This window comes from Melanerpes formicivorus, unplaced genomic scaffold (genome assembly GCF_026170545.1).
Source record: "Melanerpes formicivorus ecotype bairdi unplaced genomic scaffold, bMelFor1.0.p_v2 SCAF_14, whole genome shotgun sequence".
Classification (NCBI taxonomy): domain Eukaryota; kingdom Metazoa; phylum Chordata; class Aves; order Piciformes; family Picidae; genus Melanerpes; species Melanerpes formicivorus.
Genome location: NW_027142366.1, coordinates 7051632 through 7071439, shown reverse-complemented (window position 1 = coordinate 7071439; position 19808 = coordinate 7051632). Strand labels below are relative to the sequence as shown.

The following is a 19808-nucleotide window of genomic DNA, read 5'->3' as shown; positions in this document are numbered from 1 at the left end:
GAAGTCATTTTTTTCCAGTCTTCTGTGGAGTAATAAAAATAATTCAAGTGAAAAGCAGACCTCAGTGTAGAGAATAAGTATATTGGATTTCTATTGCCTAAATCTGTGGTCAAATCACATATGTGTTTAAAGAAAAATTAGATCACTTCTCTATAATACTTTTGCAATTTGTGTAGAACTGCCTGCAATAGCTGAGGGACAGGAAAGATCTCTGGAGCTCTGGGGTAAAAAAAAACTATTAAATTCTGGCATCACAGTTAGTCAGAATGAAACTGTTGTGTGAATATTCAAAACAGCCTACTTCTCATGAGAGGGAGCACCCTAATGTTTTGGATAACTAGATTACAAAAATACTGTTACACAAATTCACATCACTGTAAGGTAAATTGAATCAATAACTTTGATCAGAGCTAATAAAGCAGGTACTTAAGGGAAGGAACTTGTTTCCTCTTTATCAGTGGAGTTACATTTTTGAGTGTCTGCTCTTGATTTAAAATTCTAAGATGAGAGCATGGAGCATCACAGTATCACCAAGGTTGGAAGAGACCTCAAAGATCATCAAGTCCAACCTGTCACCACAGACCTCATGACTAGACCATGGCACCAAGTGCCATGTCCAATCCCCTCTTGAACACCTCCAGGGATGGTGACTCCACCACCTCCCTTGGCAGCACATTCCAATGGCGAACAACTCTCTCAGTGAAGAACTTTCTCCTCACTTTGAACCTAAAATTCCCCTGGTGCTGTTTGAGACTGTGTCCTCTTGTTCTGGTGCTGGTTGCTTGAGAGAAGTGACCAGCTCCCTTCTGGCTACAACCACCCTTCAGGTAGTTGTAGAGAGCACTGAGGTCTCCCCTGAGCCTCCTCTTCTCCAGGCTAAGCAACCCCAGCTCCCTCAGCCTCTCCTCACAGGGCTTGTGCTCAAGGCCTCTCCCCAGCCTTGTTGCACTTCTGTGGACTCGTTCAAGTGTCTTGATGTCCTTCTTAAACTGAGGGGCTCAGAACTGGACACAGTACTCAGGGTGTGGCCTAACCAGTGCAGGGATATTTGGTGGAAGTGTTAAGGCCGTGCAGCTGCACATGACAGAGGGTGGCATTGATTTGCATCAGTCTTTTAAATTGCTGGGATTTTGTGTTTTGTATCTCTCTAAACTGTATCAGCTTTTTCTTGAAGATACCTGTAGAATTAGATTTAAATGGGTAGTTAAATACAGGCTCTGTTTGTTGGTTTGTTTGTTTTAACAGAAGAATTCAAACTCAGTAGTTGATCAAGCCTGAGGAAATAGAATTTTTGTGAAGACCTGAGTTTTCATCTTTTTCTGAGTCTTCTCCTGGGACTCTGACTTAGATGATTCTGGCAGGAATTAAAATGTCTCCATCTTAACTTTTATGGTGATTTAAGAGAAGTTCCCTTTCCACATCAAGTTGGTTTTCCTCCTCAGGAGTGAATTTTGCATTGAAAAGTTCTCCTTTTTAGAATTCTAAGTTACATAAAGTTGCCTTAACTTAAACTTCTTTGAGGTCAGTGGAGCTACAGAACATTTACAGAATTTGACAAGTAGACTTGTGGTGTGTTTTCAAGCATTTTACTGATAATGTTGTGAAAAAACCCCAACTGATGGGAATCTTGTGAAAGTAACTCAGTTGTAGATATGACCTACATATCTTGTGCATGCTGTGTATTGCATGATGTCCTTTTTGAGGCACTACAGTTGCATGACAGCAGATAATGAAAGTCCTGAACCATATGATTAAATTTTTAATGGATGAAGTGTACTAGAGAGAGAATTGGAAGTAGAAACATTTTGTGTATTTAATGGAAGCGTGCAGGAGGGGAAAAAAAAATCATTGGGCAGTGCTTAATGGCATGAAATTTATCAAGTCCAAATGCCAGATTCTGTACCTAGAATGGAGCAGAGCCAGGCACAAGTATAAACTGGGACAGGTGTGGCTGGAGAGCAGCATTGTAGAAAGGGACCTGAAGGTGCTGGTTGACAGCAGCTCAACAGGAGTCAGCACTGTGTCCTAGCAGTCCAGAAGGCACATCCTGGGTGCATCAAACATAGCATAACCAGCAGGTCGAGAGTGGGGATCATCTCATGGTATTCAGTGTTGGTGTGGTCTTGCCTGGAGGACTGTATGCAGTCCTGGGCCCTACAGTTTAAGAAGGATGTGAAGGTCCTTGAATGTGTCCAGAGAAGGGCAGCAAAGCTGGTGAATGGGCTGGAAAGAATGCCCCCTGAGGAGTGGCTAAGGACTTTGGGCTTGTCTAGTTTGGAGAAAGAGACTTTAGGAGTGACCTTATTGCTCTCTGCACCTTCCTGAGGAGGGGACATGGGGTAGGAGGTGCTGATGTGGTCTCCCTGGTAACCAGTGACAGAACACGTGGGAGTGGTTCAGAGGTGCACCAGGAGAGGATGAAATGAGACATTAGGAAGCATTTCTTTACGGAGAGGGAGGTCAAACACTGGAACAGGCTTCACAGCATTTATAGGGAATTATGTGGAACAGCTTATAAAACAAAGAACAGCAACATAGGCCTGGACCAAAAAGATCATGTGAAGACATTAAATACTATGTGCTTCTTGGTAAATTTCACTTTGATAATAAGGAATTACTTGGGTTTTTTTTCTATTGAGGAGTTCCTGTCTTTCAAGTATGATTGAATGTGACTGTCTGCAGGATTACCTAATGATTTTGCTGATCTGATTTTAATCTAATAAACTCAGTGTTTTAATTCACAAATGAAGTGTGAGAGAACAGAAACAAAATACTCAGGCATTTTTGACACTTAATTCGTTACACAGAAAAGGAAGCTCAGGTTTTTTATTAGTTGTGCACTAACAGTAAAATGTACATAAATGAGTAGGCTTGTAAGTGTTGTACTAGAGATAGCAAAGGCTGTTTTAATATGATGAGAAACCACTTTCAGATCTTGGCTACTGTGTCCTTCTGTTGTGCTGGAATGTTGGTATCTGTTTGCTTTTCTGATTCCCAGTACCTGCTGCGCTTAGATGATGATGGATAATTAGAGTGGTTGCCTTCCATGTCAGAAGTATCCAAGCTGAAGAGCTGTCTTGGAGTAAACCCTTTTCCTCAGTTATTTCCAGATTAATGTTGGCAGTTATGTTTTATAGACACTTTCAGCTGTGTTTGGTTGCATAATCATTTCCATTAACATCTGAGTTGCATCTTGATCCCTGTTTGGAGCCGCTGGGGACTCACACCATTTCTTATATTCCAAGTCCTTTGTCTGCAGTAGTCTGGGCTGTTGGAGCTTTGATAGGTCATCTTTTTCCATCCTAATATTGTATATTTTAAAACCAAATTTCACTTTGAATTTTTTTTCCTGGAACTTCAAATGCATAGTTCTTTGACCATCTGTTCTTTGTTCCTTCTCTCCTTTTTCTGCTAAACCTTTGACATCAAAGAACAGGCAAATGCTGAGAAATGCTCCCTTTGAGAGCTCTCTCAGCAGTAAAAGGAGGAGAAAAACTGCCTCAATTGTTCTTTTGTGGGCAGATGATAGTTTAAAGTTTGGATCAGCTTCTTACTGCAACCCTCTCTCCACACTAAGCTGAATACCAATGGAAAATTCCTAAATGTACACTTCAAGGGTAAGATAATTTTCTTGGGAATTTGGGCACCCAAGACAATGAATTACCTACTGCAAACTGAAACCCCATAATCAGAAAGTGGCTTCTGGAAGACTGAAGTTTGTCTCTGAAGCATGCAGAGAGGGTAGGGGACTCAATCATGTTCAGCTTCTTTAAGGATTTTTTTTCCCCTACTTAAGAGTGAGCATGGCATCATTTCAGTAGCTCTTTAATTACCTTCTGGTTTTTAGACAACAGAATGTTATCCAGAAAATCCAAATCAAGGGAGCTGGCATCGTATTTGACCTTGGTCTGGTCTTTTCAGTCTTGGTTTTCTGGAGCTGACTGATAAATAAGTAGTCTAGCTTCATATTTCTTCTTAACTGTGACTGAGATTTTTCCCTGTTTGTTGGTGCTCTCCAAAAAGTTCTTAGGAGATTAAAAAGAACCTTTATCAAAGTAGAGAATATGTAAATGTCTGCATAATAACTTGAGAAGCATGACAGCTCTTCTTTCTTGGAGAATGCTTGGATCTTCTGTATCATATGTATAATAAAGGATTTGAACTGCTCTGCAAAGCTGAGTTTATATTTCAGTCCTAAGTGGCATCTTGCATCACGAATGTCTTGGCTCTTTAGTTGAATGTCCTTGGGTCATGAACTTTCTTAAGTGGCTTTGTCTGTGGTCAGACTAATCTTTAATGTTAATGTTCAGTAGGTCAAGGGCTTTGTGGGGCCAGGGACGTTGAAACTAATTTTACAATCACAGAATATTTTCTTTTCTGGGTTTGCTTCATGAGAAGTGATGAAACTTTATCTAGTTGTGTTAAGAACCAGAAGAATTTCTTAGTCTGTCTCACTGGCAGAAGATTGGGCCCCCTGTTTCTCCTTTCATTCAGAGTGGCAAGAAATTGCCAATTATGCTGGGCTGGATGGATTCAGGTAGCAATTTTAGAGGCATTCAAGATTTTGAATGAACATATTTGTTTGAAATACATATATCACACTGTAAAATCTTTAGCAGCATGGAGAACAGAGAGCAAGCTTCCTTAGTTGAAATGCAGCCTGGAAAGTACCGTGGTCTTCTGTGAGTATCTCCATTAAAGATGAGGAGGTAAATTTCCTGTTCTGTTTAGGAAAAGGTGGTATAAGCAGGAAGGTATTTTAGACCAGCATGTGTTAGCTTGCAAATATGTTCTGCAGTTGTAAGCACTGGAAAAAGTGGATTTGTGTGAAATAGAAATACTATTTATGTAGATTAAAAAGCCTGCAAAGCAGAGAGACTTGGTACGCAAATAATGTCTGCTCCTCTATTCCCCTTTCCTCCAGCTGAAGTGATTTTTCTTCTCAGATGGGCTCTCTGTGGCATGAGCAAAAAGGCTAAGTGAACTCTTCTGTTTTTCCCATCTGCCACTGGGAAGCAAAACATCAAAAAAAAAATCCTCAAATAGGCATTTCAGCAAACTAAAGCTATTCTCCTGGTGAACTGGAGGACTCTCTTTGTAAGGAATATATATTGATGCAGATTGTTGCTACTTTGGTGGTTCCCATTAGCACAAAAAACTAGTTGCAATTTGGAGATACTTTCCTGTGCTTCAGGGATTCAGGAGATAAATGATTCAGTAATTTTGTCACTAGCATGAAATGATTTACTCCCACTGCTCACTAGAGGGTAGGCTTGGGATTATAATAGGAGTGTTTTACAGTGATATTGCTGTAGATGCACTGCCCATACCAAGTAGGAAAAGAAAAGTGAATATTGCAGAGTTATGCTAATATTCTAACATCTCTAAATATGGAACTGCATTTTTCATTATAGCCTTTTTTCCCATAGATGTGGAATGGATTTTGTATGTGCTGCTGGGTTTTTTTACTCTGTTGTGGGCTACTACACTTCCACTGATACTGTGGCTACAAAATGAAATGTGTTGGGTTATGTGTTCTCTGATGCTTTGGTTAAATACAGAATAGCAAAATGAAGGGAATCCTAGGTTGCATTATTTTATGTGGTAATAGTATCCTGTCCCTGGGGCTGTTCAAGGCCAGGTTGGATGAGGCCTTGTGCAACTGAGTCTAGTTGAGAGGCATCCCACTCCATGGTGGGGGAGGCAGGAGTAGGTGACCTCTAAGGTCCCTTCCAACCTAAGCCATTCTATGAAAAAGAGTTTATGTACAGTTAGATGAACTTCTCTGATTAAAAGAACAAATGTTCTGAGCTTGTTTATAAGATTAAGTCTTGTAGGTAACAGGAGTTTTGAATGCTTTTAATTGCGGTTGACAAAAACTTCTTTGTGCAGTAGGTGCTGTGTGCATATACTGAATTTGCTATTAGCATACTTGCAGGTAGCAGCTTGTAGCATATTTAGGGGGTCAAATTAATTTCCTATCTGAGCAGCACTGTGATTTTCTTTGCCAATTTAGGAATGCAGTGTGTGGTTTAGTTGATTAGATGGTGCTAGGTGATAGGTTGTACTCGATCTCCAAGGTCTTTTCCAACCTGGTTGATTCTGTGTATGTGGAACATACTGAAATGTAGCTTCTGCAGTAAGATTCAAACTAATTTTTGAGACATAATTTTCTGTTGTGTTGAACTATAACGAAGATTCTGTTCTGCTTCCCAAATGCTGAATCGATATCGTCAGTCTCTTTCTTGATGTTACTTTTTCACTTGTAACCTGTTAAATGGCATCCTTTAGACTCTAGTACAAAAATGCTTCTTAAAAAAAAAATGAAGTCTGATAGTTAACTTGCACAATTTGGGATGCCATAACTAACGAGATTTACAAAGAGAGCAGTTTATTATCCAGTTGTAATTATTCTCTCGTTGTGGTGCTGAAGTACTGAACCATCATTTCATTTGTGCATATGCTTTGTTCCTTTCCCCTCTTTTTGGAAATCCACATAATTGTTAATTTGGTCATTTATTTGCTGTGTTCTGAAGATGGGTTTGGTGTTGGTGCAGAAAATGGTCGATACTGTAGTCATTTCTGTTGCAGGATTAATTAGAGTGTATTGAAGACCACGTATTGACCTTGAGAAGATTCTTACTTCACTTGCATGTGGGCTAGAGGAGATAGTTTCATGCTGCAGTAGTGTTATGCTGCAAAGGAAAGAGCAGACTTGTTTGCACATTATTGTCATTTTTTCTTAGGCTGTCATATCTGTTCTTCCTGTGATGGCATGCAATTGTTTTCTAAGCCAGGAAAGAATAAAGAGAGTTTCCTTGCAGCTTGGAGCAGGAGAGTAGTGGTAATGGCAGTTTTACTACCTGTCCTGCAGTTGCTCACAGATTCTATATTGTGTCCTCAGCTGAGGCTTTTTTATCCCTTTGAAAAAGCCTCCACTGATGTAAATAAAATGCTTTTAATGAAACAGACAGAAAATTATAGCACTGGGCTGTAAAATAAAGTTTATTTTTCCTCTTTCACTAATGATTTGATTTGATCTAATCTAATCGAATGGTTTTTACTGCTACCTCTGTCTCTCTATGCAGTCTGTTTGGTTGCAGTGTATAGGCAGCTAAATACTGTAGCAGTGTTTAAAATGTTTTCAGTATGTTTGTCTAATGTTTGCATGACTGTAAACCCAGGAAAACCTTGGGAAGTTCATTATTAATTAAACAGTAGAGAATATTTTAGAGCTGCATACACAAAAGAGGTAGCAGCTTCTGCCAGGTTTAAGTTATGTATCATTTTAAGACTTCACTAAAAGATTTTCTATACAGATGAAATATTCACAGCCTGTCACAGGCAGTCCAGCTCTGTGTGTGTGAGTGTGTGTTTGGTTTGCACTATTGGATTGTGTGATTTGTTCTCCTCCAGCATCTGCTGTTGTGATGTTATTGCCATGGTAAGATCCTATGCCAATTATGCTGACTCTTTGGTAGTGATTCTTATGTCTCTTCTGAGTGTGTCTGAACCTGCTAGCTTTCCTTTGTGTTTAGGGTTTGTAGGTAGATGTGTTTCTCTGCTGGGCTTGCTTGGTAATGTGCTTTCCCATTTTTGTAGCAGCTTTTCATTTTCCTACAGTATCTGGGACTAGTGTGATGCTTTCATGCTTAACAGGGGTGTGCCCTGGATAGGGGCTGTGGCTGAGAGAACCTCTTTGAAAATGCAAACTTTAGAGACTTGGTAGTTAAATACCCTGATGAAATTTGAATATGGTTGGTGGTTTGTTTTTTTTAGACTTTGACTTCAGTGTGCCAGGGTCAATGAAACTCCACAATCTTATCTCCAAGCTGAAGAAATGGATCAAAATCCTGGAGGCAAAAACTAAACAGCTTCCAAAGTTCTTCCTCATAGAAGAAAAGTGCCGCTTTCTAAGTAATTTTTCAGCTCAGACTGCAGAAGTGGAGATACCTGGAGAATTCCTTATGCCAAAGCCAACACATTACTACATCAAGATAGCAAGGTAATGTTAAAATATCCTTTGGTAGTTGTAATTCTGAAAACAGAGAGAAAAATGGGAACCTCCTCTGTCCCTCCACTCCTCAAAGTAGATGTCATGAATATTACAATGGCATATGTGGGGTCATGCTTTGCTCTAGCACCTTTCTTTTTCATTTTGTCCTCTGGCAATTTTACATTACCTCACTAAGCAACTGTACTGTTTTATGAAGAGTATATTTGGTTGTCTTTTGACACAAATTGAGACTAGTTATCCTTTTGTAGTCAGTAGTGGTACTGTTCTTCTCAATAATGACAAAGAACTGATCTAATTATTTTTGCTCCAGAACTGTGTCTTTGTAAAAATGAAAAAACAGAATCAAAAACAAATAAGAGCTTTTTGACTACAAAACAGAAACCACAGGCTAGCTGGGCAATAAAGTTGCACCTTGGAATACAGGTGCACTGCCTTATTTAATTGTTTTTCTTCCTTGCTCGTTTGGTGGTTTTGTTTCTTCGCTTTTTACATTGTTTACATCAGAGGAGATTAGATCAGAAGTTTTAACATCCTTTCATTCCTGGTAGGTTTATGCCCAGAGTGGAGATAGTTCAGAAGCACAACACTGCAGCTAGAAGACTCTATATCCGAGGCCATAATGGGAAGATTTACCCCTATCTGGTGATGAATGATGCCTGCCTGACGGAGTCGCGGCGAGAAGAGAGGGTGCTACAGCTTCTTCGCCTGCTGAACCCCTGCTTAGAGAAAAGAAAGGAAACCACAAAAAGACATTTGTTTTTCACAGGTACTACAAAGAGACTTTGAGTGATTTTTAAAATGCCTGTTATGCTGAAAGGTTGTAATGGCTAAAGTTTATGACAGCTGCTAATCACTGAAGTTTTTGTATTCAGAAGGCAAATTCCTATCTGGCTAGGTAACTGCTCTTTTCTGGCATTATAGCACCCCTCTGATGGAGTACAGTTGATTGCATGCAATCTGGGGTGCTTTTAGAAGAGTTTACACACATCAGTTCTGGTGTAAAGTTCAATTGTGAATAACAAATACAAAGCAGAGGCATGCCCATTGGATTTGTTGCTATGGAAACGGGATAGATGTACTGCAGAATGAGCATTTAGAGTCAGCTGGTGAGGGATAGAACAAAACTTTCTCCCCCTGTCATGGTATAAGAATATGGAATTTTTTTTGCCTCTTTCACATATCACAGAAAAAGAAAGAATTTTTATATATACTTTCTGGAATTTTTAATATGCTTTCTGAAGTGACACACTGGAACAGGCTGCCCAAGGAGGTGGTGGAAGCCCCATCCCTGGAGGTTTTTAAGGTCAAGCTGGATGTGGCTCTGAGCAACCTGATCTAGTGTGAGGTGTCCCTGCCCATGGCAGGGGGGTCAGAACTAGATGATCCTTGAAGTCCCTTCCAATGCTAACAATTCTATGATTCTATGATTTTAATTCTCTGATACAAGAAAATATCTTTGTAATTTTTGAAGTAACTCAATAGACCCATGGTCATGTTTACTTTTTAGGAATCTATGCAGACTGCTTAGTTGCTGCCTGACAAAATCCTTTCATAGTCTAGATACTAGATGCAGGAGTTCAGTTGAGCATCCATCAGTGATCCTGTAAAAGGTTACCTGGTTTGGAGAGTGCCCTTTGCCAACAGCTCCACCTGGCAATGCTTAAACATTACAGAATTAACTAACACAATGGTAGGGAGGTCTTAATGAGGAGAGTTAAGGAGAGTTCCAGTATGATTTATGTGTAATAAAAAGGTCACATCGTTAGGCATTTCAACCGAAAGAGTGAAGGCTGAACACACAGTCTTAATTTTTTTCTCTTTCCTTCTGTATCTTCACTTTTTCATGTGCTGATTTTATAAATAATTCATTCATAAAATGAGAACCTGAGATTATGAGGATCTCACCTGGCAGCTTGCTTGGTCTGCTTGTGATTCACCTACTGCTGTCAGTGCTTTAAAACAGTTAAACTCCTGTGTTTTCCAGATACAAAAGCTATTGGCACATTGCAGCTTACACCTGTGTAGTTACATCATATTAAAACATAAATATGTAGCTGCTGTCATGAGCTTGGGTGGCCAGATGATGCAGGTTGCAGTTGGAAGTGTTTATTTGAATTCTAACTTGAAAAAGACCAAAATGTACAGGCCAAAGGATTTGTTGTAACAAAAGCTGAGTGTAGTACCTCTGCATGTGTGAAGACAATTTTGCACCACTCTGAGACCAAAATAACAGAAGTGCATTAGATAAAGCCTTGAAAGAGATCACAAACAAGCCCTTTGATACAGAAATATGTCTTCTGTATAACCTGAGTAGTGAAGTGACATGTTTTCCTCCAAAGAGCTGTTCTGGAACTATTGTGATTTTTGGCAATAATTCTGTACTGTGGTTTGATACTATTTGAAAGAACTTAAAGAACATCCCTTTCTCTGCTGCCAGAGGTTAATGGAAACAGACCAGAAGAAACAGCTCATTAACACCCCTTCCTTCTGCAGAATGCATTTTCTTCTTTAAGACTGAAGAAATCACATCAAACAATTTAAGTGCACTTAAACAACTTCTCTGTGTCTATTTGAGGTTAATTATTACAGCTTCTGAGAGATAAATAATGAGGGAATAGATTAGATGGTAACTGGAGGTTGCTGTCAAACAGTACAGACAGTGTTCCTGGGAAAGCTAGGCCTTGTCTGTCTTAGGTGGGGATACACATGAGACTCAGTAGGAGTACATCTCTTGAGTACCATGAATGTGCAGGTGGTGTTTTTGCAAGTTTGATGTTCATCAAGGAAAACTCAGTGGCTTATGCTTTCTTATTGAGTATTTCCTTGGTGTATTCCTGTGTTATTTTCAAGTAGTGTCATTTAAGCATCTTCTCCTCAACTATGTAGAGATTATTTTCCACTAGCTTTTTTGATTCTCTTTAAATACACTGTTGAGTTTAGTAGTATTGACATAATACCAGGGTCATGTAATCAGATATTGCAGACCTGTTTGCATCTGAACAAAATACTGTCCTCTTTGCTGCAGATAAAGGCAAGTGGGAAGAATAACAAGTGCTCAGTGGTTTTGCTAATACAGTTCAGATGTTCCTTTTAAGATTAAAAAACCCCCAAAGATCTGCTATCATACTTGCTTTCTGTTTAACTGAGCTTGTGAATTAGTTATCAGTTTAGTAACAGAAATCTTCTCTTGATAGACTTAGAATAGAATTAACCAGGTTGGAAAAGACCTTTGAGATCATTGAGTCCAACCTATCACCCAACACTATCTAATCAACTAAACCATGGCACCAAGCACCCCATCCAGTCTCTTCCTAAACACCTCCAGTGATGGTGACTCCAGCACCTCCCTGGGCAGCACATTCCAATGGCCAATCTCTCTTTCTGTGAAGATCCTCTTCCTAACATCCAGCCTAAACCTCCCCTGGTGCAGCTTGAGTCTGTGTCCTCTTGTTCTGGTGCTGCTTGCCTGGGTGAAGAGACCAACCCCCACCTGGCTACAACCTCCCTTTGGGTAGTTATAGACAGCAATAAGGTCTCCCCTGAGCTTCCTCTTCTCCAGGCTAAGCAACCCTTGAGTTGATTACCACAATCCTGTTTTAAGGGTTGATGCTTGCATACTAATTCTTCTCTCAGTGTTTGGCTTGTGGATTAACTGTTTTGTTTTGCTCTCTCTGCTCTGCTCCCCTCATCCCTCACCCTTCTCAAACTACCCCTAGTGCCCCGTGTTGTAGCAGTTTCTCCACAGATGCGTCTGGTTGAAGACAACCCCTCTTCGCTTTCCCTGGTGGAGATCTACAAGCAGCGCTGTGCCAAGAAGGGCATTGAGCATGACAACCCTATTTCTCGTTACTATGACAGACTGGCAACGGTCCAAGCACGAGGGACTCAAGCTAGCCACCAGGTAATAGAACATAGAATGTACTTCAGTCAAGGGCTTTTTTTGAGGACTCTGTCGTGTGGCAAATTTCCTCCCCTGCCCTAATGCTTCACACCTCATTGGACGCGAGACGTAGGTTTTGCAGAAGTGATGTTTTGATTTGGGGGTAGGGGATTTATTTTGGTTTTGGTCAATGTATTCTTGGAAACTCTTCTGTCTGTCTGGTGGTTTAGACTGTCTTGGAAAGCTTCAAAAGAAAGCTGTATTTATATTACCCTAGGTTGTTTTGGTAACTGCAACTGAAAACAGACAAGGTGTTGATTGGGTTTTTGGTCCTTTGGTGTAGTGCTTTGAAAATAATTAATAGGTAACATGGGAAACAGCAAACCTAATTTACATAAGCAGTTACAACATGGTGTGTGAGGCAGGCTTCCCTGTGCTGTTCTAATATATCTCCTGAAATTACCAGTGAAATAATTTCATCAAAGTAGAATAAAAAAGGCTGAGCAATCTCACCCTAATAAATGACCGTCCTCGCAACCAAGCTCCCTCTGTAACCTCCATCAAACATCCAGCTGTGATAAATAAGGTTATATTATGGGGTTTTATCTTAAGGTTAATGTAAATTCTTTACACAAAATGCCAATCCCATTTCCAGTAGAGCTATTAGAAAATCCACAGCACAGGGGTATCCCAGACATCATTTAGAGGAGCTGCCTTTCCAGCCTTCCTTTGTTACAAAAGGAAAAAAGAAGTGTTGTGTAACATCTGTTTCTATTTTGAGCTTTTTCCCTTCAGGTTATCAAACATTAAGAGCCAGTTAATTGCAGTCAGTATGACTATCATGATTTCTGGTGTAACAGAACATATCCTAAGTTCACCTGATTTTTCTAATTAATTTAGCTAGGGTATGCTGCAGCTTTTGCGTATCTTGGTAGATCACAGATGTTTACATCTAGGGTAAAACTGCTTCACAGTGTTCACTTACAGAATCCCTTGACTACAGGTCTAAACTTTCATCTTTTTGTCTCTTTAAGTTGGCTTTGCTGTACTGATGTGTGATACAAATTACCCAGTGTCTTTGCCTGCCTTGTGTAATGAAAACCCTTTATCTGGTGTATGTGGAAACCTTACAAAGAGCCATCTTTAGGTTTCATGCTTTTAAGGTCCCATCTTGCCATTATGCTTAAAATAAAGGATTTTATTTCATTGCTGCATATACATCTTGCACTGAAGATAGAGGGCTGTGGAATATGTTCCTTTAGTTTCCTGTAAGGAAGTGCAGCATTGTGAGTTGAACTTCTGATTGCCTTGAAAGCCTTGACCAGGAGGTGTTTCTGATCGGCTTATGTAACTTTCCACTTTCTGGTTTCCTGACATGCCTGTTTGCAGTTCTCATGCTCATATTATTTTAGTAAACATTTAGTCTCTAAATAAAGAATGTCTTCTAGCTGTGCAGAGGATGGGCTAACAAAATAAAAATGTTTTGATAAAGAAGTCAGGGAAACAGTGTTGGATTGAAAGCATCCCAAGTCCAGAAAGGTTTTCCTAATACGGGCTAGAGCAGTTGCAAGAAGAAATTTGGTAGTTGCTTTTGGCATGCTTGACTCTTACTAAGAAGTGTATTAAAAATGAACCCTTGCCACTCATATTTTTTCCTGTGTAGGTTCTCAGAGATATACTTAAAGAAGTACAGAGCAACATGGTGCCACGCAGCATGCTGAAGGAGTGGGCTTTGCACACATTCCCCAATGCCACCGATTACTGGACTTTCAGGAAGATGTTCACCATCCAGTTGGCCCTGATTGGCTTTGCAGAATTCATCTTTCACTTAAATAGACTCAACCCTGAAATGCTGCAGATTGCCCAGGTATGCTTTAGTTTGTTGTAGATGCATGCAGATTGCTCAGGTATGCTTGAGTTTGTTGTAGATGCATGCAGGTTGCTCAGGTATGCCTGAGTTTGTTCTGGATGCATGCAGGTTGCCCAGGTATTGCCTGAGTTTCCTCTGGATGCATGCAGGTTGCCCAGGTATTGCCTGAGTTTGCTCTGGATGCATGCAGGTTGCTCAGGTATGCTTGAGTTTGTTCTAGATGCATGCAGATTGCTCAGGTATGCCTGAGTTTGTTCTGGATGCATGCAGGTTGCCCAGGTATGCCTGAATTTGCTCTGGATGCATGCAGGTTGCCCAGGTATTGCCTGAGTTTGTTCTGGATGCATGCAGGTTGCCCAGGTATTGCCTGAGTTTGCTCTGGATGCATGCAGGTTGCCCAGGTATGCCTGAATTTGCTCTGGATGCATGCAGGTTGCCCAGGTATTGCCTGAGTTTGCTCTGGATGCATGCAGGTTGCCCAGGTATGCCTGAGTTTGTTCTGGATGCATGCAGGTTGCCCAGGTATTGCCTGAGTTTGCTCTGGATGCATGCAGGTTGCCCAGGTATGCCTGAATTTGCTCTGGATGCATGCAGGTTGCCCAGGTATGCCTGAGTTTGCTCTGGATGCATGCAGATTGCTCAGGTATGCCTGAGTTTGTTCTGGATGCATGCAGGTTGCCCAGGTATGCCTGAATTTACTCTGGATGCATGCAGGTTGCCCAGGTATGCCTGAGTTTGCTCTGGATGCATGCAGGTTGCCCAGGTATGCCTGAGTTTGTTCTGGATGCATACAGGTTGCCCAGGTATGCCTGAGTTTGCTCTGGATGCATGCAGGTTGCCCAGGTATGCCTGAGTTTGCTCTGGATGCATACAGGTTGCCCAGGTATGCCTGAGTTTGCTCTGGATGCATGCAGGTTGCCCAGGTATGCCTGAGTTTGTTCTGGATGCATGCAGGTTGCCCAGGTATGCCTGAATTTACTCTGGATGCATGCAGGTTGCCCAGGTATGCCTGAGTTTGCTCTGGATGCATGCAGGTTGCCCAGGTATGCCTGAGTTTGCTCTGGATGCATGCAGGTTGCCCAGGTATGCCTGAGTTTGCTCTGGATGCATACAGGTTGCCCAGGTATGCCTGAGTTTGCTCTGGATGCATGCAGGTTGCCCAGGTATGCCTGAGTTTGTTCTGGATGCATGCAGGTTGCCCAGGTATGCCTGAATTTACTCTGGATGCATGCAGGTTGCCCAGGTATGCCTGAGTTTGCTCTGGATGCATGCAGGTTGCCCAGGTATGCCTGAGTTTGCTCTGGATGCATGCAGGTTGCCCAGGTATGCCTGAGTTTGCTCTGGATGCATGCAGGTTGCCCAGGTATGCCTGAGTTTGCTCTGGATGCATGCAGGTTGCCCAGGTATGCCTGAGTTTGCTCTGGATGCATGCAGGTTGCCCAGGTATGCTTTGAGCAAATGGAAATTTGGACTCTACTTTTGAAACTATTCAAAATGGTAATTTGCTGTATGTAATTAACAGTGCCTTTCAGCAGGCTATTCATTTATATGTGAATGCACATCATGTAGGTAGTAATTTAAACTGCAGTCCCCATGGACATCAGCTCTACCTTCTGTGGTGATAATTTAGAACTTTGTCTGTAAAATTGTTCTTGGGTATTGGAGCTGTTCATATAAATGACTGATAAGTCTCTCTTTTTCAGTCCTCTTTCAAATCTGTTGCTTTGAATGTATCTGCATCAGACAGATTTTCAAATCAAATGAAATAAAATGCAGAGCTTCATTTTCTTAAAGGGAAATGACCCTTTTTCAGATACCTTTTTTCTTTCCCCCCACCCTTTTTTTCAGGTACTCTTTTCAGCATTGCCATCACGTTAAGCTACAACTCCTTTTAATAGTGATTTTTTTTTCCCTGCTTTAACCCAACATTTAAAATGAGGCTTGCCACCTTAGTAGGTCAAAGGTGGTATATATTAAAGTCTTAATGCCATTTTAATGCATGGCAGGCTATACCCTGTATAGCAATTACAATTCTTTAATCCCTCCAGCTAAGCATTCAGATGCTTACCCAGAGTGTACAATGCATAGAGAATGCTTACTCAGAGCTGGGGTGCACTGAGAATTGAGATCTGTCTGCAGGGCTCCTCACAGGAGAGAAATACATACCTGACTTTGTGCATGCCTTTAATTCTGACTTTTTTTTGTCTCAAGACCTGTTTGACTGAGAGTGCAAAACTGTTGGAGTATTGTCTGTACTCTGAGGATTGAGAGTAAAAAAAGAATTCACCTTCTTTTGGTTTCATTAATGAAAATCTGTTCCTTTTAATGACTGTTGTGCATCTTGCTTTGAAATCCAGGATACTGGCAAGCTCAATGTAGCTTACTTTCGCTTTGACATTAACGATGCTACTGGAGATTTGGATGCCAACCGTCCGGTGCCCTTCCGGCTCACACCAAACATTTCTGAGTTCCTCACCACCATTGGGGTGTCTGGGCCACTGACTGCATCTATGATTGCAGTAGCCCGCTGCTTTGCACAGCCAAACTTTAAGGTTTGTATACCTTTTGAAAGGGGATTCTGTCATTATGTTGTTTGCTGGCAGCGTAGCCAGCAGGTCGAGGGAGGCGATTCTCCCCCTCTGCTCCACTCTGGTGAGACCCCACTTGGAGTATTGCATCCAGTTCTGGAGCCAATATTACAGGAAGGATTTGGACATGCTGGACCATGCCCAGAGAAGGGCCACAAGGATGAGCAGAGGGCTGGAGCTCCTCTCCTGAGGATAGACTAAGGAAGTTGGGGCTATGCTGACTGGAGAAGGCTCAGAGGAGATTTAATTGTGGCCTTACAGCATCTGAAGGGGGTCTCCAAGAAAGCTGGGGAGGAACTTTTTAGGGTGTCAGGGGGAATGAAAAACAAATAGAAATGGGTAGAACAGATTGGATGTTAGGAAGATGTTCTTCCCCATGAGGGTGGTGAGACACTGGAACAGGTTGCCCAGGGAGGTGGTGGAAGCCTCATCCCTGGAGGTTTTTAAGGCCAGGCTGGATGTGGCTCTGAGCAACCTGATCTAGTGTGAGGGGTCCCTGCCCATGGCAGGGGAGTTGGAACTAGATGATCCTTGAGATCCCTTCTAACCATAACAATTCTGACTCTATGATTCTGTGTTGGTTTTGGTAAATGACAAACTAAAGTGCACTTTCTTGGTTAAGGTAAACCGAACAGTCCCTATCTGGTTTTGAATGTTACCCCAAGGTCTTCACAAATGGCAGCTAAAATGTCTGCAGTGTGCCTTTTTGGAAAGGATAGGAGGAATATCAATGTAATTTTACTCTTGCTTTACTTTTTTGGTTAATCCAAGCTGGTTGTTTCTGTGCTTTAGCCTTTGGGCTGCCCAGAGAGGTTGTGGAGTCTCCTTCTCTGCAGACTTTCTAAACCCACCTGGATGCATTCCTGTGCAGACTACCCAGGTGATCCTGCTTTTGGCAGAGGGGTTGGACTTGATCTCTGGAGGTCCTTTCCAACCTTTTAATAGTCTGTGATAAATCCTTCCAGATTTCTGGCAATGGTAAGCGGTGAAGTGACAAATTCAACATCATTTAGAATCTTCATAATAATCTGTGAATAGAAATGTGTCTTGGCCCTTACTTAGCAGAATAGAATGCTGAAGATACACTGAGACTTTGATGGATTCCAGCTCTTAGCAGGGTGTAGTTTTCTAAAGAGATAGTCTAACTTCCTTTTAATTCCTAATGCTCTCCAAAAGGGGAGCACCCTGTACTTAGGCAAGCAGTTTGCACAGGCACACCTTGTACATAGTGCACTGTAGCTATGATGTGAGCAAATTACTATTTAAAAGATGGAAAATAACCCAGGAGTGATATTTTTTCCCCCTTTATCTAGAATACAACAAGCTGTGTTAATATATTTCTCCATAATTCTTCCTCTTACCTTACAAAGCCATGTCTATACCTGCACGTGGATTTGCAGGCTGTGGTGGGTTAAAGTTTCCCATTCACATTAACTAAGCACAACCAGCTCAATTGGAAGCAAATGGAAGCAGCTGGATTTACAAAGCAAAAACTACAATGGAATGCAATGAATATCTACAAAACATACAGTATTTACAATATTATACAGGTATTTACAATCAGACTACAGCTGCCACACAGACATCACCAGTAATTCCAACACCTAAGTGCTGGGTGCCCTTGCAACAGAGCTCTGGTGCATCCCCACCGTGAAGTTGAATGCTGTTTCAGGCATCTCGGTATACTAAGGACTTCAAACTATTAGAGTGCCTCCAGAAGAGGGTGATCAAGGTAGTGAAAGGTCTTGGATTAAATATAATAGTCTGGTTTTTCTCCTTCACACAGGTGGATGGCATCCTAAAAACCGTGCTGCGGGATGAAATCATTGCGTGGCACAAAAAAACACAAGAGGATACTTCCTCCCCCCTCTCAGCAGCTGGACAGCCTGAAAACATGGACAGTCAGCAGCTGGTCTCACTGGTTCAAAAAGCTGTTACTGCTATCATGACTCGACTTCATAATCTTGCTCAGTTTGAAGGAGGAGAGAGCAAAGTCAACACTCTGGTAGCAGCTGCAAATAGCTTGGATAATCTCTGTCGTATGGATCCCGCCTGGCACCCCTGGCTCTAACTTGAAATTTCTAATAGCTATTTTTGCTGCTGTTTGTGGTGTGAGCCATAGATTGTGTTAAGAAAATGTGAAAAAAAAGCTTTCTAGACCATGACTTCCCCGTCACACTGCATTTTGTCAGTCTTCATTTGAATAGTGTTTACAGTAATAGGACAATTTTACTGGTTTTAGTTTCTTGAGGGGACATTAGCTTCACGAGGAGGCATTTCCTCCTTTTTTAAGAAGGTTGTTTAATATGCAGCCACAGCTTTCCCAAATAGCTTAAAAGGAAGTTGGGAAATTTAAATAATGTACAGAAGATTCTTATTTTATGATGAGGACTATAAAAACTAGCACTGTTAGATTTAGGATCTGCCATTCCTAATAACCTGCAGTATATAATTTTTTTTTTATACACTCTAGGAGGGGGGGGAAAAAAAAAGAATGAGAGAAGGAGGCAGTATTCCCAATGCTGAATTTTACTTGGTGGAAATTTTACTCAATCACTGTCCCTTCGTTGTACCAAACTGAAGGCACAAACTGAATGCTTTCCCTCGAAGCTCACTTCCAGTTTACCCGAGCAACGTTGGTTTGTACAGAGAATTTTGTACCAAATATACAGAGGTGACTCTTTTTGTTTAGGGGAGTTTTGTTTAGGCACTGAGGAAACAACGAGCAAATCGTGCTAGCTTTTTGTTTTCTCTTGGAGCACAAGCAATGTACAGCAAAAGCGTGAACCACTTAAGAGTATTTGGGTTTCGTTGTGGACAGTGTTTGGAAGGGGCGGGGGGGGCAAAGTTTATAAGAAGGGTGGAAAAAGTCATCCTTCAATACATGTTTTTGGTTGTAATAGATAAACCCCCCCCTAAAAAAAAATCTTATGAAGTTGTCTTTTGTTCTTTATTGTTTCATTTCAATGCTTGGAATTACAGTAGCTTCTTTGGAATCAATCCCTTTGTAATTTAAGGAAAGATCAGTTTCACGTTTCACTTTGTCTTTCTGTTGTGTTAGCATTTTATCGGGGTGTTTTTTTTATCAGACTTTGGTGTTGAGAATGTTCAATTTGTACAGAGTGATTTGGTTTTTTTTTTACTATTATTATTATTCTCCCCAAAATAAATATTTTGTAAAACTCTTTGTGGTATTCATTTTTGTTGAGGGCATTTTTAATGTTATGCTGTGGCCTGAAAACAGAAAGTACCCCAAAGCAGGTGTACTCTGCAATAAATAAGGTGGTGGAGTCACCATCACTGGAGGTGTTCAGGAGGAGACTTGATAGGGTGGCTTGGTTGCATGGTTTAGTTGGCTGGGTGGTGTTGGATGGTAGGTTGGATGTGATGATCTTGAAAGTCTCTTCCAACCTGGTCTGGTCTGGTCTATTATTCTTCTTTTCCCTTTCCTCT

The 19808-nt window shown here is 41.1% G+C and overlaps 1 protein-coding gene across 3 annotated transcripts in view; it reads left to right on the top strand.

Annotated features, from left to right (window-relative positions):
- Positions 1-19540, top strand: part of TRRAP (transformation/transcription domain associated protein) — a 97805-nt gene extending 78265 nt beyond the window's left edge. For all 3 annotated transcript variants that reach the window (XM_068146749.1, XM_068146747.1, XM_068146748.1), the window contains exons 67-72: positions 7780-8005; positions 8566-8783; positions 11734-11918; positions 13561-13764; positions 16125-16319; positions 18142-19540. In XM_068146749.1, the coding sequence (XP_068002850.1) occupies positions 7780-8005; positions 8566-8783; positions 11734-11918; positions 13561-13764; positions 16125-16319; positions 18142-18426 (1313 nt within the window). In that variant the 3' untranslated portion in view covers positions 18427-19540. The remainder of the gene's footprint in view (positions 1-7779; positions 8006-8565; positions 8784-11733; positions 11919-13560; positions 13765-16124; positions 16320-18141) is intronic.
- Positions 19541-19808: the final 268 nt, after the last annotated feature.